The 26701-nt window shown below is 41.4% G+C and overlaps 1 protein-coding gene across 1 annotated transcript in view; it reads right to left on the bottom strand.

The window, feature by feature from the left end:
- Positions 1–26468, bottom strand: part of anos1b (anosmin 1b) — a 152428-nt gene extending 125960 nt beyond the window's left edge. Inside the window, exon 1 of the mRNA XM_043702467.1 lies at positions 26009–26468. Coding sequence (XP_043558402.1) covers positions 26009–26185 — 177 coding nt within the window. The 5' untranslated portion in view covers positions 26186–26468. The remainder of the gene's footprint in view (positions 1–26008) is intronic.
- Positions 26469–26701: the final 233 nt, after the last annotated feature.

Here is a 26701-nt window from a genome sequence, read left to right as displayed (position 1 = left end):
GGGCGGAGCCTGTAACTGGAGTGGGTGTGGTGGTGGAGTCATGAGCAGGGGTGATGTTCCCCTCAGGGTTCTGGGGAGCAGGGATGGTGACAGTGGGATCTGTGGGGGGGCGTGTCAGCAGAATGCAGGTGAGTGGCGTTGGTGGGGGTGGAAGTGGTTGCAAACATGGCAGTGAGATATGCGGAAGTCACAAAGCGTGTGACATCAGCGATGATGTGAGGAGCGGAAGTGATGTCATGTGTGGTGCATGAGGAATTGTGAGGGGCGGAAGTGGTTGTGGAAGCGGCCATGATGGGGGCGGAAGTGACATCATCCATCACTATAGGGATGGTGGCTGCAGCAGCCTCATGGCTAATGGCGTCTGAGCAGTTCCAGAGGCCAGGGGAATCTTCTGGAATGTTTGAGGAGTGCTGGTTATGGAGGTGGGTAGATAAAAGTTTGTGGTATTTACAGTTTTTGATGTTTGAGACGGTGTTGAAATACTGTTTGTTGAGAGTATGAATTCTCCTGAGGATATAGTACAGAAGGGGTCCTTTGCAATTCTGAGAGAGTGTGGCCATCAGCTGAGGCATAGCTGACTGTAGGGAGGTTAGGTGCCGGTGCATTGCTGCAAGCGGGTGGAGCGGAGGAAGTAATTGTCAAAGGGACGAAGGTAGGTGAGGTCCTGGAAACAATCAGTATCACGAAAGAAGTAGTGTTGGGCAAGCTAATGGAGCTAAGTATCCTAGTCCTGATGGAATGCATTCCAGGGTACTAAAAAGGTGGTGAGAGAAATAGCAAATGCTATTTATTTGTGGTAATGTTCCAAAATTCACTGGACTCCGGGGCAGTTCCAGCAGATTGGAAAACATCAAGTGTGACGCTACTGTTTAAAAAAGGAGGTAAACAAAAGATGGGAAATTATACACTAGTTAGCTTAACTTCTATAGTGGGGAGAATGTTTGAAGCTATTTTCAAGGAAAAAATAGCAAAGCATCTCGATAGAAATTGTCCCTTTGGGAAGAGACAGCATGAGTACATGAAGGGCAGGTCATGCTTAACTAATCTACTGGAATTCTATGAAGACATTATGGGCACGGTGAACAATAAGGACCCAGTAGATGTAGCGTATCTAGATCTCCAAAAGACATTTGACAAGATGGTGTGCAAAAGGCTGTTGCATAAGATAAAGACGCAAAATGATACAGGCAATGTACTTGTATGGATGGAGAATTGGTCAACTAACAGGAAGCAAAAGGGGGGATAAATGAGTGCTTTTCTGGTTGGCAATCAGTTACTAGTAGTGTGCCTCATGGATCAGCATTGGGACCGCAATTATTCACAATTTACATTGACAATTTGGAGTTGAGACCACGTGCAGTGTGTCAAACTTTGCAGATGATTAGATTAGATTAGATTACAGTGTGGAAACAGGCCCTTCGGCCCAACAAGTCCACACCGACCCACCGAAGCGAAACCCATCCATACCCCTACATTTACCCCTACATTTACCCCACTACGGGCAATTTAGTATGGCCAATTCACCTGACCCTGCACATCTTTGGACTGTGGGAGGAAACCAGAGCACCCAGAGGAAACCCACGCAGACACGGGGAGAACGTGCAAACTCCACACAGTCAGTCGCCTGAGGCGGGAATTGAACCCGGGTCTCTGGCACTGTGAGGCAGCAGTGCTAACCACTGTGCCACCGTGCCGCCCACAAGATGATACTAAGATGAATGGCACAGCAAAAGTGTGCAAACTTTGCAAAGGGACATAGATAGTTTAAGTGAGTGGGCAAAGGTCTGGTAGATTAAGTACAATGTTAATAAATGTGATGTCATCCATTTTGGTGGGAATAACAGTAAAGAGGACCAATACTTGAATGGTAAAAAATTGCAGCATGCTGCTGTGCAGAGGGACCTGGTGACTTTGTGCATGAATCACAGAAGGTTGTTCTGCAAGTTCAACAGGTAATTAAGAAGGCAAATGGAATTTTGTCCTTCATTACTAAAGGGATTGAGTTTAAAACAGGGAGGCTATGATGCAGCTATATAGGGTGCTGGTGAGGCCACACCTAGAGTACTGCATGCAAATTTGGTCTCCTTACTTGAAAAAGGATGGACTGGCACTACAGTGGGTGCAGAGGAGGTTCAGTAGGTTGATTCTGAGTTGAGGGGGCTGGTTTATGAGGAGAGACTGAGTAGAGTGGGATTATATTCATTGGAATTTAGAAGAATGAGAGGGGATCTGATAGAAACAAACAAAATTATGAAGGGATTAGCTATGATACAAGTAAAGAGGATGTTTCCATTGGCAGGTGAAAATAGGACAAGAGGGCATAATCTCAAAATTAGGGGGAACAGATTTAGGACCAAATTGAGGAGGAACTTTTTCACCCAGAAGTTTGTGAATCATGGAATTCCCTGCTCAATAAGGTAGTTGACGCTTTCTCAGTAAATACTTTCTAAGCTATTGACTATTTTAAACAGTCAAGGAATTACAGGTTATAGTGAGAGGGCAAGTAAGTGGAACTGAGGCCATGAAAAGATCAACCATGATCTTATTGACTGGTGGAGCAGGCTTGAAGGGCCAGTTGGCCTACTCCTGCTCCTAATTCTTTTGTTCGTCTCATGCAGTATAAATATTGGTTTTCCCCATAAATAGATATTCTTGTGAACTTTCTTGATGAGTCTAATCTTATTGATGGAGTACATATAGGTCAACTATTTTTAAAAAGATATCCAGTGTACATTTCTGTTAGGTCTTGGTATCACTTTATTAAAAGAAAATCGGTTTATAGGTGTTTTTACATACCTATGTGACTTGAACCCATGTCTCTCAGTTCAGGGTAGGCACACTACTACTCCACCAGAAGAGGGCTCTTAGGTTTTGGTATCATGTTACCTTTATTTTTATCTACCTCATTTTATGATTTGATTAATACTGTTTAGTTGATTTGCTAAGAAGGGAAATCAATTGTGAAATTTAAAAAAGCTCCATATTAAAAACTGGCAACAACTAGAACAAAAGGAAACCAGCAGTACGTGGCTGAAACAAGACAAATTTTCAGGCTTGCAAACTTTGCGGCTTCTCGCTAAGAACTGTGAGAGTGGTGACTTATTAAAGCAGGGGCAAAAATAGAAATTGCGGAAAGCTCAGCAGGCCTGGCAGCATCCGTGGAGAGAAATCAGAGTTAATGTTTTGGTCATGTGACCCTTCCTCAGCACTGATGGTAGCTCGGAAAATGTCGGTTTATGTGCAGAAGACAGGGTAGGGGAGTGGGTATGAAATAAACGATAGGTGGGGATACAGCCCAAAGACAGAGAAGAACAGCTGGAAAGACAAATGAATTGATAATGATCTGGCTGGAAGCATGAATAGCTATTAATGGGGATTGTTAGTAGCTAATAATGGGCTGTGTGTAATCGCAAACTGAGATAACAAGGCCTGGTGTGTGGGGGTTGGGATAAGGACATGAGAAAGCTAAAGCCTTAAGGTTGTTGAGCTCAATATTGAGTCCAGAAGGCTACAAGGTCCCCAAGTGGAAAACTAGGTGCTGTTTTATAGCTTGCGCTGTACTTTGCTGGAGCACTGCAGTAAACCTGAGAAAGATAATGGCCAGGGAACAGAGTGGTCTGTTGAAAAGACAGCTTTTATTAAAGCAGGAGTACTATTGTCAATGCTCTGCCAAAGTTGCATGACAGTAATTGTTGCCTCAGAGCTTGCAACTCTTAAATGTCAGTTCATGATCCCAATTGGAGTCACAAACCCCATTTTGGAAAGCCTTGAGCTTATGGGAATAATATTTCCATGTCTACTTTATTCTAACCTAAAGTTAAAAATCACACAACACCAGGTTATAGTCCAACAGGTTTAATTGGAAGCACACTAGCTTTCGGAGCGACACACCTTCATCAGGTGATAGTGGAGGGCTCAATCCTAACACAGAATTTATAGCAAACATTTACAGTGTGATGTAACTGAAATTATACATTGAAAAAATGATTGTCTATTAAGCCTTTCATCTGTTAGAATACAGTGTTGGACTATAACCTGGTGTTGGAAATGTGTTGCTGGAAAAGCGCAGCAGGTCAGGCAGCATCTAGGGAACAGGAGAATCGACGTTTCGGGCATTAGCCCTTCTTCAGGAATTCCGTCGATTCTCCTGTTCCCTAGATGCTGCCTGACCTGCGCTTTTCCAGCAACACATTTCCATCTCTGATCTCCAGCATCTGCAGACCTCACTTTCTCCTCAAAGATTATAACCTGGTGTTGTGTGATTTTTAACTTTGTACACCCCAGTCCAACACCGGCATCTCCAAATCATTATTCTAACCTATCATAACCATGTACACTTGAATCTCCCCTCATTCACTTTTGCTCCATCTTCTCCAATCTAATTTTGTAACTGAAAGCTCCCATCTCCGGAACTAGGCTAGGGCTGTTTTCTCTAGAGTGTCGGAGGCTGAGGGGTCACCTTATAGAGGTTTATAAAATCATGAGGAGCACGGATAGGTTAAATAGACAAAGTCTTTTCCCTGGGGCGGGGGAATCCAGAACTAGAGGGCATAGGTTAGGGTGAGAGGGGAAAGATACAAAAGAGACCTAAGGAGCCTTCTGACATGAGAAAGCTAAAGCCTTAAAGTTGTTGAACTTGATACTGAGTCCAGAAGGCTACTTTTTCATGCAGAAGTTGGTACGTGTATGGAATGGGCTGCCAGAGGAAGTGGTGGAGGCTAGTATAATTGCAAGATTTAAAAGCCATCTGGATGGATGTATGAATAGGAAGGGTTTGGAGAGATATGGGCCAGGTGCTGGCAGATGGACTAGATTGGGTTGGGATATCTGGTCGGCATGGATGGGTTGGACCAAAGGTCTGTTTCCGTGCTGTACATCTCTATGACTCTATTCTTGTCCATCTTTTCCACAGGGAGGCGAAAGTGAGGTCTGCAGATGCTGGAGATCAGAGCTGGAAATGTGTTGCTGGAAAAGCGCAGCAGGTCAGGCAGCATCCAGGGAACAGGAGAATCGACGTTTCGGGCTCCACAGGGAGCCTCACACTCTTCCTAATGCGTGGTGACCAGAATTGCATACAATACTTCAGTTCGAGCCTAACCAGAGCTTTGGTAAAGCACTCAAATGTCACTATTATGAAACTGAACACTGAGCATCTGTCTCAGAAAAAGAAAGTGAAGGCTCCCTATGTGCTTCACAGCGTTATTGAATAATTTTGACATGCCTTACAAGGTGATATAAAGCTTGGACAAAATGGCTGATTTTAAAGAACATCTTAAAGGATGAGAGAGATGTGGAGAACTAGAAAAGTTTAGGGAAGGAATTCAGGGCTGACAGCCACCGATCAGTTTCTCTATTGTCAGAAAAAAAAGTCAGAGATATTAGAACAAGGATCACCCTAGTCACTCCTCTGCAGTGTGAAACAACCACATTAAAATTTGTCCTAGGCGGCGTAATCTTAGAATTAGATTAGATTAGATTAGATTACATTACAGTGTGGAAACAGGCCCTTCGGCCCAACAAGTCCACACCGACCCGCCGAAGCGCAACCCACCCATACCCCTACATTTACCCCTTACCTGACACTACGGGCAATTTAGCATGGCCAATTCACCTGACCTGCACATCTTTTGGACTGTGGGAGGAAACCGGAGCACCCGGAGGAAACCCACGCAGACACGGGGAGAACGTGCAAACTCCACACAGTCAGTCGCCTGAGGTGGGAAATGAACCCGGGTCTCTGGCGTTGTGAGGCAGCAGTGCTAACCACTGTGCCACCGTGCTGCCCAAAATTAGGGCCAGACATTCAGCTGAGATGTTAAGAAGCTTTTCTACACACAGTGTGGTAGCTGTTTGGGACTCTTTTCCACAAACAGCAGTGGATGCTGGATCAGTTGTTAATTTAAACCTGAGACAGATAACCCTTTGTTAAACAAGGGTACTAAGGGACATGGGGCAAAGGCAGGTATATGGAGATGGGCACAGATCAGCCATGATTTCACTGAATGGCAGAATGGAGGGGCTGGACGGCCTACTCTTGCTCCTATGTATTGGAAAATACTTCTGAATTGCTGACAGTTATCTTGGCTAGTAAAATTGAGAGGAAATTGCAAGCAAAATAAATATGACACAAATAAAAAAGATACTCTAAGGTTAGTTTTCACAACAGTAGCATAATCCAATAGCAAATATTGCATCTAATATTAACAGAACTACCAGTGGTTTGATTAGATTCCCTACAGTGTGGAAACAGGCCCTTCGGCCCAACAAGTCCACGCCGACCCTCCAAAGAGTAACCCACCCAGACCCATTTCCCTCTGACTGATGCTGAAACTTTATTGCTGGAACAGCACAGCAGGTCAGGCAGCATCTAGGGAACAGAAGATTCGACGTTTCGGGCACATGCCCTTCTTCAGGAAACGTCGAATCTTCTGTTCCCTAGATGCTGCCTGACCTGCTGTGCTGTTCCAGCAATAAAGTTTCAGCTTTGATCTCCAGCGTCTGCAGACCTCACTTTCTCCTCTGACTGATGCACCTAACACTATGGACAATTTAGCATGGCCAATTCACCTGACCTGCACATCTTTGGACTGTGGGAGGAAACCGGAGCACCCAGAGGAAACCCACACAGACACGGGGAGAATGTGCAAGCTCCACACAGACAGTCACCCAAGGCTGGTAATTGAACCTGAGACCCTGGTGCTGTGATGCAGCAGTGCTAACCGCTGAGCCACCACACTGTGTAGGAGTCTGAACAAAACCTAAACATTGCTAAAAGCAAAGTCAGAAGTCACATGATGCTAGGTCATTGTGATTTATTTGAAATCACAAGCTTTCAGAGCACAACTCCTTCATCAGATGAAACCTCACCTCTGAAAGCTTGTGATTTCAAATAAACCTGTTGGACTACAACCTGATGTGGTGTAACTTCTTCTGTAACTTCTGACTGTGTCCACCTCAGTCCAACACTAGCATCTCCAAATCATTGTTAAAAGCAGATATGGAGTTGAGGCTTTTCGTCTTGCTCTCAACAAGATTGGAATTGAAGAAATGTGATTCAGAAAAGGAGAAAGATAAAACAATTCTAAAACATCCATAACCTGAAAGATGACAATTTGTTTGAGAACACAATAGACATGGGAACCAGAAAACTGCATGGACTATCTGATTTCTGGAAAAAATTCACACAACCATTCAGGTCAGGAAGAGACTGAGAAATAAACCCACAGCCATAAACTAGAGCTTGAAACCAAAGCAGAGAGCAAATCCTACTCAGACTACACCAGAAGACCTTTATCAAAAATTTGAAAACATGGCTCCTGGGGGAAAGTGCTCTGAAACCAAGCAATGTCAACCGATCCATATATTGTGCAACTTATATTAAACAACCCAAATTAGAAGGAGACACAAAGGAAAATATGCTAACTGTATGTTCAACATCACTAAAACTGATGACCCTTCTAACCTTGGGTTGAGCTCTTGTGAAGAGGTGCAGCTTATCTTAGTGAACCATGAGATGAAGACGACAACAGAGATTGGTGAAGATGCTACACACATTGAAAAGCAAACCCCGCATCTCCACCCCATCCAATCAGAAGCAAGAAAGTGATTGGCAGAATCATAGTGCCTACAGATTGGGTACATTTAATGAAACTTATTATGAGAGATAACACATAAAGCTAAATAAATGAATTACAGTCAGACATCATAATTCTCAAAGCCACAAAAAGACATAGAGAGCTCTTGACAAAAATGAAAGACAGCTAATATGTGAAAGTTCAGGTAGTTAAAATTTTCGGCACTCCAGTTGAAAAATTTGAACTAGAGAATAAAGTTGCTGTCTCAGAAAATCTGAAGGCTGAGAAGGACATAATGTGGCAATGTGGTAACTTCAAATTGTAGAGTTAGCAGAAGAGGCATTCAAGAGGGAGATCCTCAACATCAGACTGAAAACCTCAGCAGCAGATGCTTCAAACAGAAAAACTTGAAAATGAAAAGAATGATAGTGCTGAGTTCTGACAATGAATGAGCAAACTGCAGATGTAGCTTAACATATTTCACATTGAAGAACGACTAACAGCTTAGCAATAGCAAACGGCAACAAATGGTGAGTTTAAAAATGGAAATAGGAAATGCAAGAATCAAGCACAGCAGGAAGGTGAAATTCTCCGAGAAGTTGGACACGCAAAATGGTTAAAGGTGAAATATGTGCTGCAGAATCGTAACACAGAGATTAAGGAGAATTACTGCCAAGCCAAAGACTGACTGCAACATGCTGCTTTGCGATGAGTCATAATATTTTACAACTAAAGGATATTGTAAATTATGTTTCTGGGAAAGGTGTTGAGGTTAAAATCACATCAGTCATGATTTTATTAAATGGTGGAGCAGGGTCAAAGGGCCAAGTGGCTTATTCTTATTCTTTGTATGTATATTTAGTTTGCTTATAGAAGTCAATTATTAATATTCTGTAAGGTAGATATATCAAGAAACATCAATTATTGGAACAGTTAAATTAATGTTTTGAGGCACTTTCTAAACAAAAAATGATGTTATAAAGCATAGAGTCATACAGACATACAGCACATGACTTTGGTCCAACCAGTCCACTGAACACAATCACAAACTAAACTAGAACCACCTGCCTGCTCTTGGCCCATATCCCTCCAAATCTTTCTTATTCATGTACTTATCCAAGTCTCTTTTAATCATTTCCTCAGGAACTAAGTGTTAGCTAATGTACTTCTAGAGCATCACATCCACTGCTGCATTGCAATCAGATAACGAGCAGAAATGTTCAGTTTACCAGCCGCGCTGTTAGATAGCTGTTAGAAATACATTTGGCGAAGATTCAGCATTTTTGAGTCTAAATTATGATATTTCAAATTCTTGGAATCAGGAAACATCACATGAATAACTGATTATCACCATTTACGATCATTGATATAGGAGGAAAAAGATTGACTTCCTGAATTAGTTTCTGTATTAAAAATAGAAAATTTAAAAAAGAATATCTGGGTGGGAACTGAGCCAATCAGAAAATGTGCCATTAAAGACTCCTTTCTCTCCAGTTTTTGATTAACAATGTGTACCATGTACACTAAACACAAAATCAACCATGAACCCACCTACTATAGAGTATATTTAATGTTACCATTTTGCCAGAATAGAGACAGACGTAATATTCCACCTGATTTACACAGTTCCTTCTTCAGCACAGGAGAATAAAGTTGGCTGATACATCACATAAACAAGATCCAAAGGTTATCAAAACAATTTTATCTGCATGGCATCTCAGATTGCACCCATACATTATTACCTGCTTCTGAAGTAGCACATACATTATTACAAGTGAACCTTCTGGCCAATTGTTCTCATGGGTCACTTGTTTCAGACAAAGGGTGAATCAACAACTAACGATGAGTTTGAGGAATACATGAAGATGAGCCATCCAATCCCAATGCCAAATTACCAGTGGTCAAGACCTCTGCATTCAATGCCAATCACTGTCTTGTGTAAAATCACTGTACCAGTTTTCTCAAAAACAAAAATAATTTTGGCACTTTTGAAAGAACTGCCACATTGCTTACTTCTGCAATAAGTTTCAGATAAATACTAAATAAGAGCTCAAGATTTCGGAGTTTCTTAGTAAAAAATACAAAATCATTATTTGAGAAAGTAATCAAGCAGAATATTCCTGGTTTGAAGGAAAGAATTAAGACCTGTAATTTTACTTTCATTCTTGATCTCTGTCTGGGATCAATCTAATTTATACGTAAAAACAATGACTGCAGATGCTGGAAACCAGATTCTGGATTAGTGGTGCTGGAAGAGCACAGCAGTTCAGGCAGCATCCGAGGAGCAGTAAAATCTGCTCCTCGGTTGTTGCCTGAACTGCTGTGTTCTTCCAGCACCACTAATCCAGAATCCATCTAATTTGTGTTCAAATTAAAAACTCTGACATTTTATTCTGTTTTCCCACAGAAGGAGACAGTTCCCTAATGAGTTACAAAGGGGGAAGGGATACTTTTTTTTAAATCTGACATCTTTAACCTTCTCAAACCTGAGGAATGCAGTTTGAATTTTTGATTAAAGACTAAGGGCATTGAAGACTGCAAAAAAATTTGCACCTACTTGGTACTTGGTAAAGTTTCTCTCTGTCGTCTTCCATAAGAGAATTTCATAGAAAGTGCACAATAAGTGTCATCAGTATTCACATTAAGACTTCAAGATATAGGAGTAGAATTGGACCATTCAGCTACCGGGTCTGCTCCGTGTTTCGCAACCCTATTCTCTGGCATTTTCTCCATAACCTTCTCTCCTATTCATGGAAACATCTTTGCCATATCTACTCTATCCAGGCCTTTCAGTATTCTGCATGTTTCAACAAGATGCGCCCTCATTCTTCTGAACTCTATTGAGTACAGGCCGAGTGTCCTCAAATGCTCCTCATCTGACGAGCCCTTCATTCCCGGAATCACTTCTGTGAAGCTCCTCTGGGCCCCGTCCAATCAATTGAAGAATTTCAACAGATTTTCTAGGTCAACAGATCTAATTTGAAATATAACAGAAATATAATCTTCATAATGTCTCCAAGATAATCACTGAGTAATCATACCAACAGTGTTGTGTGTTAGCACCACACAGAAATTCTGATGCAGCTAAGGCTAAGGGAATTAGTTGGGAATTTGGGCTGGCAATTTCTATATGTCATGAACTCTCTGAAGAAGTTCCCTAAAGTGGAAGAATTTGAAGAGTTTCAAACTTAAAATTATGTGTGTAGATTTAAGTAGGTAGAAGACTTGGAGGAAAGTGAAGTATTTTTTCCCAAAATAGGGTGACAGCGATCTAGAATACATGCCTGAAATGGTGGTAGTACTGCATTAAAAAAACACGATGTGCACTTGAGATTCATAACCTACGACTGTATGGATCAGAAAGTGGAAGCTCAGACTAGATTTGTTTTGGCTGATATAGCATGATGGCCTCTCTTCGTAATTCTCTTTGTCTTTTTCATAGTGATGAGCTGATTTTTGCAAGGTTAATGTTGGAGTAACACAGATATTTCATAACTTGTGGCAATTTGCAGCTCCTGGCATATGCCTTCATCGCCAATTTATTTTTATTTTGGTTGAGGAGTTAAGATGATACCTTACACCGCTGAGGCCAAACGCCAGCTCGCAGATACCTCCTCCTACCGTCCCCTTGACCATGACCCCACCCCCCCACCACCAAACCATCATCTTCCAGACCATCCATAACTACATTTGATACTGATATACCCACAATGCTGTTCAGAGGGAGTTTCAGGATTTTGACTCAGCGACATTTAACAAACAATGGGTCAACTGGGGCATTGAAAATTAATTTAGTTAGTTTAGAGGTAATGCAAACAGTCTCATTTATTTCTCAATGCAAATACTGGACCCCTGGCAGGCAAGAAGGCTGCAGAGTGGGGTGGCATGGTAGCTCAGTGGTTAGTACTGCTGCCTCACAGCGCCAGAGACCCGGGTTCGATTCCAACCTTGGGTGACTGTCTGTGTGGTGTTTGCACATTCTCCCTGTGTCTGCGTGGGTTTCCTCTGGGTGCTCTGGTTTCCTCCCACAGTCCAAAGATGTGCAGGTCAGATGAATTGGCCATGCAAAATTACCTATAGTGTTAGGTACGTTAGTCAAAGGGAAATGGGTCTGGGTGGGTTACTCTTCAGAGGGTCAGTGTGGACTTGTTGGGCTGAAGGGCTTGTTTCCACACTGTAGGGAATCTAATCTAATCTTAAAAGATAGAAAACCAATAGTTTAGAGATTAGAACATTTTGTAAATGTAAATACAAAGGAACTTTTTTGGGAGAGAATAGAAAACACAACTTCCATGTACTCAATAGGTGGCTTTGCAATGATGATACAATAGAAATACAAAGAATGAGAGAGAAAATATCTTGTTTGACATTAATCTATTTTGTGACTATCGTGACCACAGGTTTGGTATGCCAGTTGTGAATTATTTTGCAACTGTGACTTAAAGCAGGTCAAAACTCTAAGGAATAAAATGTCATGTTGCAAAACTGTACATGAAAAGCATTAAAACAAACCATCTGGTCTAGGTTAATTATGATATATAAAGACAATTCACATATCGTGAATACAAGGGAAAAAGAAAACTGGCATTAACTGGGGTCCCCTGCCGCCTTAGCTCTAAGGTCTAGACATCATATTAACAAAACTACTCAAGTAAAAGGACTGGAAACCAATGACCACAAATCCACAATATAAAATCACTTAAACTGTTTAGAAATAAAATACATGCTAAAAATTGTTTTTAAAACAATTATGTTTAAATATTTTCTCTGATTCCAAAGTCTGTTTATTACTTTCATTTTTAGAAGCGTTAATGATACGGTACTCTGATGTTTTACTACAATTAAATATTATTCCAACTACCTACAGTAATTTCAACTGAAGCTATACAAGAAACTCAGTAAAAGTAGCATTAAAAGTAATTAAAAATGGCCATGATTCTAGCTGATCTTAATTCCATGCTGAAGATATTTAAATGCTATGGTTAACAAGTCCATTATGTACAAAAAACACATCCACCTGTCAACTTCATTTGACATACATATATGACAAATATGCCTTGTACTGTTGTGGATTTACATGACCGGAAGCATTACCAATTTGAATTTTAGAAATATAACCCAAGAGAACATAATAAAATTCTAAATCCAAGGGCTTGTAAACCACTGCAGATGTACAGGTGTACATTTTTTGTCGTCTTACTGATTGCTACGGTGATATTCCACATCTCCTGCTGAACACTCTCTGCTCATTCCTGAAGAAGGGCCTGTGCCCGAAACGTCGAATCTCCTGTTCCCTGGATGCTGCCTGACCTGCTGTGCTGTTCCAGCAATAAAGTTTTCAACTTTGATCTCCAGCATCTGCAGACCTCACTTTCTCCTTAAGGTGAATGGCCAATTACTTTAGATTAGATTAGATTAGATTCCCTACAGTGTGGAAACAGGCCCTTCAGCCCAACAAGTCCATACCGACCCTCCAAAGAGTAACCCACCCAGACTCATTTCCCTACATTTACCCCTGGCTATTACACCTAACATTAATGGTCAATTTAGCATGGCCAATTCACCTGACATGCACATCTTTGGATTGTGGGAGGAAACCAGAGCACCTGGAGGAAACCCACACAGACACAGGGAGAATGTGCAAACTCCACACGGCCAGTTGCCCGAGGCTGGAATTGAACCTGGGTCCTTGGTGCTGTGAGGCAGCAGTGCTAACCAATGAGACACCGTGCTGCCCCCTTTGCTTGAGGACCCGATTCAATTAGAGGCCACTTTTCAGTGGTGACACAATTTTCCTGCTGGAGTGCCCCAGACCCTACCATGGATAAAGCTAGTTAGCTCTCTAGAAGCAGGTTTTGATTATTAATGTCTTCTACAAATCTGTCCATCTTCTCACCCAGACACAGCAATCACTGGGCCAAAGCCAGGGCCCCATTCAGGTATGGGCTCCTCCTGTATCCTGTTGGTCTGGCAGCTGTGGCCACGGTTACCTTTAGCAGTTTTTTGCCGTATTCAGAGGCCACCTTTATCCTACAGTGCCCTTGCAATACAGCCGCAACATCTCTCAATGGGACTGCCAGAAGTACCAGCCGTAGATACTTTAATTAGCGCTTCGGCCTGTGGTGACCAGTGCCATCCCCAGATGCATGTGTCTTCCAGAGGCAGCCTGTCAACTTTGGGTCTTTGGGAAGGTTATGCTAGAGCATGACCTACATGTGGTCGAGCTACTTTCTGGGATATTTAGCCAACACTTTCTGTATTTGCTTTCATTGAAGGAACAGAGGTAAGTTAATAGGTACAAGAGAAACAAAAGTACTGAATATAGAATTCATCAGACATTGTGCTCATGGAATGTGATATACTTAGTCCCAGATAAACCAAAATCTTGTTTGTCACATTGCCGTGGATCCCCTTGTAAAGAATGTAATTAACATGCAATTTGAATTGAAACCTTATAATTTGATATTGAAATGGTGGATTACTGAGTGTCTGAATTGGATATTATACCTCTCTGACCGTAATCCTTATTCTTATTCTTAAAAGGATATTCTTTATAACTTCATGCATGTTCTGTCCAAAGGCAGGTCCTTGTTCTTCTGGTCTGCTGCTGCTTCACCTGGGCTGTTTCTCTTGCTGGTCTTTGTCAGTCGTAGCTTGCCATTTCCTTCCAATCTCAGGTTTTGCGTTAGGAGACAGAGTCCAAATTTTGTAACGTGGTCTTGTCTGCAATGGTGAGACCAAATGCCAATTGGCTGATCTATTCAGTCAACAAGAATGAGCCAAGGTTTATGGTCGCCTGTCATTTTATTTCTCCACCTTGTTCTTATGCTGACAACTCTATTCTAAACCTACTGCACTGGCCTAGTGAAGCTCAAGGACAAGCTTGACGGCTACCATCTCATCTTTAAATTTATAATCTTCTGGAATAAATATTGAGTTTAACAATTTCAAAATATAATCTTTGCACTCACTTTGTTTCCCTTTCATGAAATGGTTTCTCTTACATCTGTCTTCTGTCACATCTGCTCCAGGCACATCCTTCTTGTTCATCATCACTTCCTTTGCCCTGGAAGATTAACTTCATTCTATCTGATTAATCTAATGTTCAGTCAATCACAGATCTTCCTTTTATCTTTCTCCGACCCACCTCTTGCTCATTTCTAATATTTCCCAATATACAGACCTAAACATTTTAGCGCTGATTCACATACCACAGATGCTGCCAGAGAATTTCCAGCATTTTCTCTATTCATTTCAGACGACGAGCCACTAAAGTATTCTGCTTTCTGATTAGGGCCCAGTTTCACTTGACATGAAATGATAACTCTGTTTTTCTTTCTCCCCAAATGCTGCCAAACTTGCTGAGTTTCTCCAGCAATTTCTGGGTTTTTTTCTTTCCTCAGACATCTGCAATTCTTTGTTTCATTCTACCTCAACCAAAATGTGAATCAAACTCAAAAGCTGGTGATATTTAAACCACATGCAAGGCAACTGAGATATTCAGCCCTCTCACACATGGCTAATCTAAATGTGCACTCTCAAGCGGCCAAATTACTTTCCCATTCCTCTGCTGCACAGACTTCATGGGATAAACCTCTTTTTTCTTACTAGTACCATATAGAATTACCAATGCTAATATACAATGCAGAAAGCATCTGGTTTTTAACGTTCAGTGCCACTAGATCGAATCAATCCACTGCTATAGTTCTCCTGAGATTGAAGTCTTAGTCAGCCTTAAAAGGCTCAAATGCAATAAATCTCCAGGGATAGACAAGATTTATCCCGGCATGTTAAAGGCATCTACTGAGAAGATTTGTGAGGCATTGACAATCATTATGAGGGACTCATTCAACACAAGGAGATACCAATAAATTAAAAAGAGATCAATGTGGTGCTCATATTCTAACTAAATGAGATGCAGTCAACTACACACAAAATACTCTTACTTTAATCCTATATTTAAAAAAAACCCATCAATTGTCTATGTAAACCTGAGGTACACATGCTCAATAATAATTAACAGCAATCAACATGAAGACAGAAAATAATCCTGATTGAATAGCCAACATGACTTCCTTAAAGGAACAGTCCAAGAAACAAATATCTGACAAAGCTTTAAACAAAAGGTGAGTGGTTAAAGTCAAAGCTGTGGAAATTCAAGGTATGGTATGAACAAAAAAGGATTGATTGAAGATGGAAAACAATGCATACTTGATAGTGCAGAGCCTGGGGCTGGTTACCTCATTTGGCTGGACAGCAAGTTTGCAAAGTAGAGTGATGCTAATATATTGTTCCCGAACCAGCCTGGTCATGGATTTTATGACACACCTCTAGAGCAGGTCTTGAATCTGGGCATCTGGCTCAAAGGTCGGAACACTACTACTGCACCAGAAGATCATCTTCAGAGTGATGCTAATAGCATGCTGCATTCCTACACTAGCTGAGGTTAGCATGAAGGATTCTATATCTTAAACTCTCCCCTTGTTCAGGTAATCCACACATTAAATGATCAACTGTCTCTCTCTAATGAGAGAGCAATCCTATGGTCCAGTAGGATGACAATACTGAGCCTGGGCCCACAGATAAACTTTAGGACCATTACAATTTCTAAAAGTCAGACTCAGAAACTCAACTGAAAGTGGTTGGAGTTAAGGATGATACCAAACTACCGTTCGAAATGAAAATGGAGGAGGCAGATCTAAAATGACCAAACAACCTAATCAAAATATGTAAACAAACCAAGCAATGGCAGAAACCATTTTGTACAGACTTGTAGAAAATATTACATATTGGAAGAAAAAAAGGGATATGAATGAACCTGAAATAATTAACAAGGAAGCTGAAAAATTAAGTAAACTAGATCCAGGGCCGGGTTTTCACAAATGAGGTGGGAAGCTTGAGTCAGGATACCTTCTGACTGGGCAGATTTATCCCTATATATTTGTCCCCTGGTAAGGTGGGATCTGGATTTAGATGAACCTGTTGACCCTGACATAGAGGCAAGTAAGAGCCGACATAGGCCAATTCTTTGTGAGCTCAGCGTTAAAGCTCTTTTATCATTTGTTCATTCGATCTGACTAAGGCAGCAATTATTGTTCATTCCTAATTCCCCTGTAGAAGGTGGTGGTGAGCTGCCTATTTGAACTGCTGCAATAGTAGGAGTGGAAGAACTGCTGTCAGGACTGGAGGTCCAGGAATTTAATCCAATGACAGTGAAGGAAAAATGAGATATTTCAAGTTAGATCTTCTAGCCCTTGCCCAAACCACATTCCATTCATATATTCCATGCTCAAACCTCACTCGTTCATTATGAATTGTGCTCTGAACTAGTTGGATTTATAATAACAATGATAAGTTTTGAAATGTTCATGAAAGAAACATCTATTTGAGAAGCTGCTTTGACAAAAAGAACTGCTGCTCTTAGAAACTAGCCATCCCTTTTTTTGGTACGGTTGCCAAATTTCTCATTATGAATTATTGACTAAGCTCTAAGATGCACCAATAAATTAACTCTGATTTCCACTTCCAAGCTCCCTCTTACTGAATTATACAATCCTACAGTTTGGAGGCAGGCCACTCAGCCCACTAATTCCACACCGAGCCTCGAAAGAGCATCCAACCCGGACCCAGCTTTTCCCTGTAACCCTGCGTTCCCAGGGCCAATTCACATAGCCTGCACATCCCAGGGCACTATGGCCAATTTTTAATGGCCAATCCACCTAACCTGCATTTCTTTGGACTGTGGGAAGAAACTGGAGCACCTGGAGGAAGCCTATGCAGACATGGGGAGCATGTGCAAACACAATTCAGACATTTGCTTGAGGGTGGAATCAAACTTGAATCTCTGGCACTGTGAGGTAGCAGTGTTAACCACTGAGCCACCATGCCATTAAACTGCTTATACCTTCCATTATTGCTTTTACAGCCTCATATAGCCCATACCAGCTCCATGCTTTTTCAATAAAGCTGAAAGAACTGCAGATGCTGTAAATCCGAAACAAAACAGAAGTTGCTCGAAAAGCTCAGCGGGTCTGGCAGCATCTGTGAAGAGAAATCAAAGGTAACGTTTTGGGTCCGGTGACCCTTACTCAGAATTGAGGATGGGTCACCGGACGCAAAATATTAACTCTGATTTCTCTTCACAGATGCTGCCAGACCTGCTGAGCTTTTCCATGCTATTTCATTTCCTCCAACGTCACCTCTACCCTTTCATACTCACTATACCCCATCTGTGCGTCCCATGTTTCTTTCATAACCAATCATCTCATATCTATAATGGGCAGACCTCATAAGCTATTGAAGATGAAAATAAACTCCTAACAATCTAATACAATTCTCACTCCAACACACTTTGTATTAAAAAAACATTAATTTATGAAAATCATTCAAAAGTGTAAATTGCCTCATGTGGCTAATCTGTGACAAAAACAAGGAAACATCTATTTCACTAAACACATCGAAGACAATTAATCATTTAATGACATCTTAAAACCATCCCCTATTGAGATAGATGGTACTAGATGTTTTGAAATTTAACCAAGTATTTATAATATGCTCAATAACCTAAACAATTGAGTCCACTGTAATTGCAAAAATAGATGGCCTGTCAATCAATGTACTCCAACAATGTTGTATTTTTACATGTTCTAAGAGAAAAAGGCAGACTTTTTTAAACCCAAATTTAAAGGGCTGGAAAATCATTTAAATCATGACACTAAAACAGTCCTTAAATCTATGTTTATTCGTCTTTCATAAAAGCAGGACTACTATGCTGTGAGTTAAGGCAGCGAAAGCTGTATTTTTATTCAGCAAATTAAATTACCTGACTGAGTTTGGATTTCATGTTATTCTTCTTATCTCTGTCCATTCTCCCTGCCAGCAAAAATGGGATCTGCCAGAAATAGAGGTAGGACTTTTGCATCTGAGTTCCCCAATAATATTTCAGGCCTTCCTAGTTTTTACAGTTTCCTTCTGCTACATTTCATTTGTGTACAGTCATTCAATCAAAAGGATTTTTTAATTGAGAGAACTCTGAAACAATTCCATTGTAAATGGCAAACTTTGCCAAAAGCAATGAAATTATTTATAATCAGTGTCGGAAGAATGCAAAAATCTAAATTTATTGACAGTGACAGACTAAAGCTTTTAGTAAAACCAAGAGTGAGTTTATTTTCCCAGATGGATAACACAATTAAAGGTGTGATTTTAAGCCTGCCTACCCAGTGGCTAGCAAAAATTGGCTGAGAAATCTATGTGTCACATTCTGTTTTGACCCCACTGTCTTCTTTTTAACTTGTTTTTTCTGAATTTAGGATCATTCAGTAATAGAGTCACGAACATGGAAACAAGACCCTCTGGTCCAACTTGTCCATGCTGACCAGGTACCCCAAACTTAACTAGTCTCAATTGCCTGCGTTTGGTCTCAACCCCTCTAAATTTTTCTTATTCACATAGCGATCCAAATGTCTTTTAAATGTTGTAATTGTACACACCTCTATCGCTTCATCTGGCAACTGATTCCATATATAGAGTCTTGAAATATACAGCACAGAAACAGATCCTTCGGTCCAACTTGTGCATGCTGACCAGATATCCTTAACTAATCTGGTCCCATATACCAGCACTTGGCCCATATCCTGCTAAACCCTTCCTATTTATATACCCATCCAGATGCCTTTTAAATGTTGTAATTCTATCAGCCTCCACCACTTCCTTTAGCAGGTCATTCCATATGTGTACCACCCACTACATGAAAAAAATTGCCGCTTAGGTCCCTTTTAAATTTTTCCCCTCTTAGTCTAAGCATGTGCCCTCTAGTTCTGGACTCCCCAATCACAGGAAAAAGACCATGACTATTTACCCTATCCATGCCTCTCATGATTTTATAAACATCGATAAGGTGACCCCTCAGCCTCCAAAGCTTCAGGTAAACAGTCCAAGACTATTCAGCCTCTCCTTATAACTCAAACCCTCCAGTTGCAGTAACATCATTGCAAATCTTTTCTGCACCCTTCCTAGTTTAACAACATCCTTCCTATAGCAAGATAGCATGAACAGCCCCCAGGGACACCCAAAAGAAGCCGTTGGGATCTTTCTTTCAATATAAGAACGTAACAAAATAGAATTCTGCTGATGGACTTGGACTGTCATTTTAACCAGTGCCTGAGCAAAAAGGTTATTGTGCCTTTCCCAAAACCAAGTTCCTTTAAGTTAACTTGGAGCACTGATGACCTTTCCTTTGGTTCACCCAATGGCTTCCTGTCAACCTGACATTACACTGCCATCCACTGACCTCTCCCCATCTGTTTTGAGGGGTTCAGTGATTAAATCAGTGAGGTGTGGTGTTCACCTCAACCAGATACCTATGTCTTTTTCCATGTTAATGTTGGACTCTCAGAGTACTAAAAAATTGCAACGGCACCTTCATACAAATAGTTCATTTTTGTATAAATAAGCCAATTTTAGTTTATTTACATAAAGCATGCTAGTGAACAACATGTGTATGCCTGTCAAATGTATCAATGATATAAGGAAAATAAAAGTTGACATTTTTAAAAACTATCATTATCTGCATTCAAAACTGCCCGATGTACAAAGGTTCAGGCACAAGTATCAAAAACAGCCATTACTGTTAATCTGCTTTCTAGGCTCATATTGCTGGTTGAAACATTTTACTGTCACCTTATTTAATTGTATTTCCACTACAAAAACAGACCATTCATTCCAATAGGTCCATTCAAGCGTTCTTACTCTAAATAACTTTATTTCCACCTTTCTAAAGTGAAAACATAGTTATGGATTAGATTCTAGAAATGCAAAGGTAGATTTTACAAGTCCCTGCTCCCAGCATTATATTTTTTGCCTTTGGAGATCCTGTCAAGAATCAAGTTCTGGTACTCATTTGGCCTTGCAAAATTAAAATTAATGGACAGAAAATCCTCTGGAGCCCAGTAACCGCCTGGTCTGATTCTTGATATGTGCTCATGACATAAAAAGCTCCATGCTCTTTTACAGATTTGTTAAATCACCCTATCAGGCATACAAACATTTTCTGAGGGGCGGTATTTAAACCATGCTTTGAATGCTATTTGTGATGTATTGCTTGATTAACACAGCATGTTACAGTTTATTTCAATCTAAACTGCAACAAATTTCTAACAATATTGTGAAATTTCACAAGAAGCTCTTGCTTTATTGTAATCAAATAACCCCTTAACATCCCATTATCAACATTAAGACACATCAGCAAACTTTCGAAGAGAGCAATTAACATTTAAAAAAAAACCTGACCAGTGTTCAGTACCAACTTTTGCTTTCATCCTTCTACCTGCAAGGAAGATTCTGCACAGCTTTCTCCAAATGAATCCTTACTTGTCAACTTTTACAAAACAATTTCAGAATTTCACTGGTAAATTAAATAGATGAACAACACAACAAAGCATTGTACTAATATTATTTCTGTACATTTGCCTTTTTATTATACAAATTGACAAATAATCTGTCAGCCATATTATTTTTAAAGCCATTCTGATTATCCATGTTTTAAATAAGCAGGTATTTGAGAAATATTTTAAAATTTATTTGAGGTATCTCGGATCCAACAACAACTATGGCAGCACAGAAGGCTCAACTAAATTGAAAATTTATCTCCTGAACAAGAATATGCAGTCAAGTACAGAATGATATTTCACTCAACCATACAATTGTACATCTATGGAGGCGACCATTATTGTCCCCATAAACAACCACACTCGTCAAAAAAGTGGACAGAAAAACAAGTTGTTACTGGTGAATCCAACAAGATGCTTTAAGGGTGTACCACTGATATGTAATAATGGAATAAGTCAAATTTTGTTTTGATGTCATGACATTCTGAGATTTTAAAATAGTATTTAGGTGATTAAACTGCATGCTTCTGTTGAGATTTGCATGGCAGCAATGTCAGTAGCTTTGATTATTATTATTATTACTATTATATGTTTCTTTAAGGGCTAATTCCATACTCTCAGACAGCATGTTGCAGTTGCACAGCCCATTTTTGTTTTTACTAATTCAACACTGATACATGTGGAATTAAAAGCTTTGCACCTGCAATGAGCTCTTTGTGGGTGCCACTCCCTACTGACTGCATGACTGGCCCTATCATTTTTATCTATTATCATTTATAAAGCTGGAGACATGATATAAGGTGATAGGCAATGATTAGCAAAGTAGAGATTATGGCATTTAATAGTAGTGAGGTGAGAGAAATTGTGGGTTCTAGGCAGGGTCTGAAGATGTTAGTATGATGATTGCAGACGTGCAGAAATTGGTGCAGCATAGGGGTTACTTGAGTTGTCTCACCATGTTGTGAGAGTCTTGGAGTGCATGATTGGAGATTTCTTAGAGCTGATGGCTCTGGAGATGAAGATTCTGAGGAGTGGAATCACAGGCCTGATCCCAGGGTTTGGGAGGGATGCTCTAGATACGATGGAACTTAGAGAGGTCTCAAAGTCTGGGAACTGGGAGGCAGTGTGTGAGATATCTAGACACATTGAGAAGAGAGCTCTCTTTCCTAAAAAGAAAACCCACTAAAAAAAGGTTTGGGTTGCAGAACACAAGGGAGGGCCTTCAGATTAGATTAGATTCCCGATAGTATGGAACAGGTCATCTGACCCAACAAGTCCACACTGACCCTCTGAAGAGTAACTCACCCACACCCATTATCCCTGACCAAAGCACTATAGGCAATTTGGGTTGGCCAATTCAGCTGACCTGCACACCTTTGGACTGTGGGAGGAAATTGGAGCATCTGCATGCAGACATGGGGAGAATGCGCAAACTCCACACAGCCAGTCACCCAAGGCAGGAATTGAACCCAGGTCTCTAGCACAGTGAGGCAGCAGTGCTAACCACTGAGCCACCATGCTAACCGGTAGATGATTACAATGTCTTGAGCAATGCCAGAAAAGGGGAGTTGAAAAAGTTTTTATGTAGAAGAATTGAGCAGCAGCTGAAGAAAGATCACTTGACCCAAAACATGGACTCTGCTTTCTCTCCACAGATGCTGCTAGACCTGCTGAGCTTTTTCCAGAAATGTCTATGTTTGTGTGAGCAGTAGCTGTCCAGGAGTTGAACCTAGGGGAAAATTGGGTTTGGGACAGAGAGAAAATTGCACTGGTATGTGGAAACAAGGTCACCAACATTATGATGGGGTGTCCCATCATGTGGCAGCATTTAGAACAAATTTCTTGAGTATCAGTCTGCTGACCCTCATCAGGCTTTTTTGGTTCTCATCTATCTGTGGATTTAAGGCCCCTTGTATTCCTAAATCTACCAGAAAGATCTAATTCAAACCCCATTTGAGGACTGAGGGACATAATTTATTCACCAGGGAGTGCTTTTGTGCTGATTGGTGCATTATCAGAACTGATGTATTTCCCATGTAAGATAAAACTGCTGCCTATTTGAATGCTCAAGTGGATATAAAATGTCCTATGGTATTAATTAAAGAACAACAGTTAAGTGTTCTGTCCAATACACATTCTGTCATCAAACAACAGTACCTAAACAGTCATTTTTCTTATTCTCATTTGTAACTACACTTCAAAACTGACTGATTTTTGTGAAGTGGATTGGGACATCCTCAAGATATGAAAAATACTAGACAAATGCAAGTTCTTTCCGGCTCATGGACATATTCCATTGGGTATACAAAAGAACATTAATACCCATTTAAATTTTCAGATGCTTTTGGAATCTATGGGACAAACACTATATTAGACTTGAGGTGAAAATTCAGTAGCACGGGGAATCCCAGTCATGACTTTTTGTACTGTACTTGAATGTCAGCAGCTGTTGGGAGTCAAGCAGGTGCTGAAAAATGAATGGGCTATGAGAAACTTTCATCTTCATATTAATCTTAAATGGATGACTAGATTTCAAAAGACTTGAATTAGCTGCATAATAATAACTAGGAAAGTTATTAAAGATAAAAAGCTACACAGGTTGCTACAAATACGGGTTACATTTGTCGACATTAAAGGAATTCTGGCTCTTCACATAAAAAAAATATCAACTGGAAATTCTAACAGGTCTCTTTCTTCTTAAAGAAAATAAACTTGCACAATATTACAAAAAAACCTTTTGCAAATTAATGAACATAAATTCAAACATTGAGGTAATGATTACTAATGTTTGGAAGTCTCTCTCAAATTGTAGGTGTCTCAAATTGACTCAAATTGTATTAACACAGTCTAAAACCTGTCCTCATTCCAGTTTCAGGGCTCACGAACCAGCCACCATTTCCACTCTGACAAGTCTCACCTATATACCAATCTCAATTAACCCCTTTTATTCACTGTCTCAGGTGGGGGATGATGACTTCCTGCTCTAGTAGTAATGTCTATTTTGCAGGCGTCCTAGAAACATATCAGAGTTGAAGGAAGAGGATCCAATCCTTGGTTGTACATTGCATGGGCCCTAACATCATCCATGAAATTACCAAGGATGGAGACAAACTGGCTGTGGAGAAAAGGAAGGCATTAAGTTGAAAACTCAGCAGCCAAAGCAGACTCAGACTGTTAGTGCTGGTCACTTATGGGGACTGGATCCACTTGGGGCCTCTGACTGACTGAGGCCACTGTGTGTTGGCACAGGTAGGATGGCTAAAACTCTGCTACAGTTGAGAGTGTGGTGCTGGAAAAGCACAGCAGATCAGGCAGCATCTGAGGAGCAGGAGAGTCGACGTTTCGGGCATAAGCCCTTCATCAGGAATCTTGATGAAGGGCTTATGCTCAAAACATCGATTCTCAGATTGACAAACATCGTTTGTCAATCTGAGATAGCATCCTTTCTACATACTTAAGTCTCAGTAGGATATACACTGTCTCCATAATCCAGTCTGAGTGGAATCTTCTCCCTCAGTGGGGATTTCATAGAGTTATAGAGTAGCTATGGTACAGAAGAAGGCCTTTCGGCCAATTGACATTTGGTTCTCTGAGCATTTTGACTTGTTGATAATTCCTTGTCTTTTCCTTGTAACTCTGCATATTTGTTCTCACTTCACATTTGACCATAAGACATAGGAGCAGAAATTAAGCCATTCAGCCCATCGGGTCTGCTCTACCATTTAATTATGGCTGATAAGTTTCTCAACGCCATTCTCTCACTTTCTCCCCTTAACCCTTGATATCTCAGTCTTAAATATGCTACATGACCTGGCCTCCACAGCCTCCTGTGGCTATGAATTCCATAGATTCCCCACTCTCTCGCTGAAGAAGTTTCTCCTTATCTTCGGTCTAAAAGATCTTCTCTTTACTCTAAGGCTGTGCTCTTGGGTCCTAGTCTCTTCTACTAATGGAAACAACTTCCCAACATCTACTCTGTCCAGGCCATTCAGTACTCTGTACATTTCAACTAGACACCCGTCATCCTTCTAAACTCCATCGAGTATAGACCTCAAAAGGTTCCTCATATGTTAAGGTTTTCATTCTTGGGACCATTCTCGTGAACAACCTCTGAACACATTCCAAGAGCCTTATGGAACCTCAGAAGTACATCCCTGCTTTTATATTTGCTTCCATTGCAAAACACACTAAATTTGTGCGCCTGGTTCTCGATCCATTTTTCAGTGGGAACAGTTTCTCCTTACCTACTATCCAGGCCTGCCATGATTTTAAAAACTTCTATCAAATCTCTTCTCAACTTTCTTTCCAATAAAAACAGTCTTCACCCTCTCCACGTCCTAGTCTTAATGAGATCTTCCCAAATGCCCCAGTTTCACTGAGATCTGCCCCAATTCCCAGTCTTGGTAGGATCTAGTGCCTCTCCATGCTTTACTCTCATTGAAGGGACCTCTCCCCTCATACCCATTTCTCAGTGGATCTCTCCCCTCATGCCTCACTCTCAGAAGATCTCCCACATGCCCCACCCCCAGTGGGATCTCTCCCCATGACCCATTCTCAGTGAATATCTCCTTCATGCCCCCCCCATGGATCTCTCTCTCCATGCCCCACTCTCAGTAGATCCCTACATGCTCCACTTTCAGCAAATCTCTCCCCCAATGCCCCACTCTCAGTAGATCTCTTCACTGATGTCTCACACTCAGTAGATCCCTACATGCTCCACTCTCAGTGGTTCTCTCTCCCACATGCCCCACTCTCAGTGGATCTCTTCAACAATGCCCTACACTCAGTGGATCTCCCCATGCCCCACTCTCAGTATAACTCTCCCCTCCATGCCCGACACTCAGTGGATCTCCCCATGCCCCACTCTCAGTAGAACTCTCCCCTCCATGCCCTACACTCAGTGGATCTCCCCATGCCCCACTCTCAGTAGAACTCTCCCCTCCATGCCCCACACTCAGTGGATCCTCCAAGCCCCACTCTCAGTAGATCTCCCCTCTTGGGGAGGGGGGCCATGCCCCACACTCAGTGGATCCCCTCTCCCCTTACCTGCAGGCTCCTGAAGCTCGCGCTCAGGTGTGCGATGTGGAGCGCCAGGCAGCGCGAGGTGCACCTGGCCCGGGAGACGCTCGGTGCCGCCGGCCCGCTCCCCAGCCGCCGCGCGCTGTCCATCGGCAAAACGGAGCACAGTAACCCGGGGAGCAGCATCCAGAGCCGGCTCGGCATCTCAGCAAGGAACACAGGCACACGCAGACACACACACACACTGACAGCAATGCAAGCTGCACCCTCCTGTTGCGGCTCCGCCCGCCGCTGTCACACTCACTGCTGGAAGCAGACACACGCCGCAAGTTTGTGTAGGAACAGGCAGCATGTGGGCTCTGGCCTCGCCTCCTACCCTCCAAACACGCCCACCTTCCCCCAGGATCCACAACAACCATTCCCCTGCTCCTCACCCCTTTCCCTGCATGAACTTGCTGCTCAGTTGTTCCCACTCTCGCCTCAAGCCAATTACCTGGACCTTGAGGACAGAGAGTGCGACACTATCAGAGCTGCTGTCTTTCCCATGTTAAATTGCAGGTAGGTCTCCTTTCTCACTACTCTCTCGGGTGCACTTATAAGAACCCTAAAGCACAATTTAAAAGTTTGTGACCATTTTTCTGATCAACGTTAATCCTTCAATATCCCTAAAAATACGATCTGGCAACTAGCTGGGCAAGCTTGTGTTTAAATTGGCTACTT

This window comes from Chiloscyllium plagiosum, chromosome 13, assembly GCF_004010195.1.
Source record: "Chiloscyllium plagiosum isolate BGI_BamShark_2017 chromosome 13, ASM401019v2, whole genome shotgun sequence".
Lineage (NCBI taxonomy): Eukaryota > Metazoa > Chordata > Chondrichthyes > Orectolobiformes > Hemiscylliidae > Chiloscyllium > Chiloscyllium plagiosum.
The sequence above is the reverse complement of the archived record's forward strand: the minus strand, read 5'-3'. Positions and strand labels throughout refer to the sequence as shown.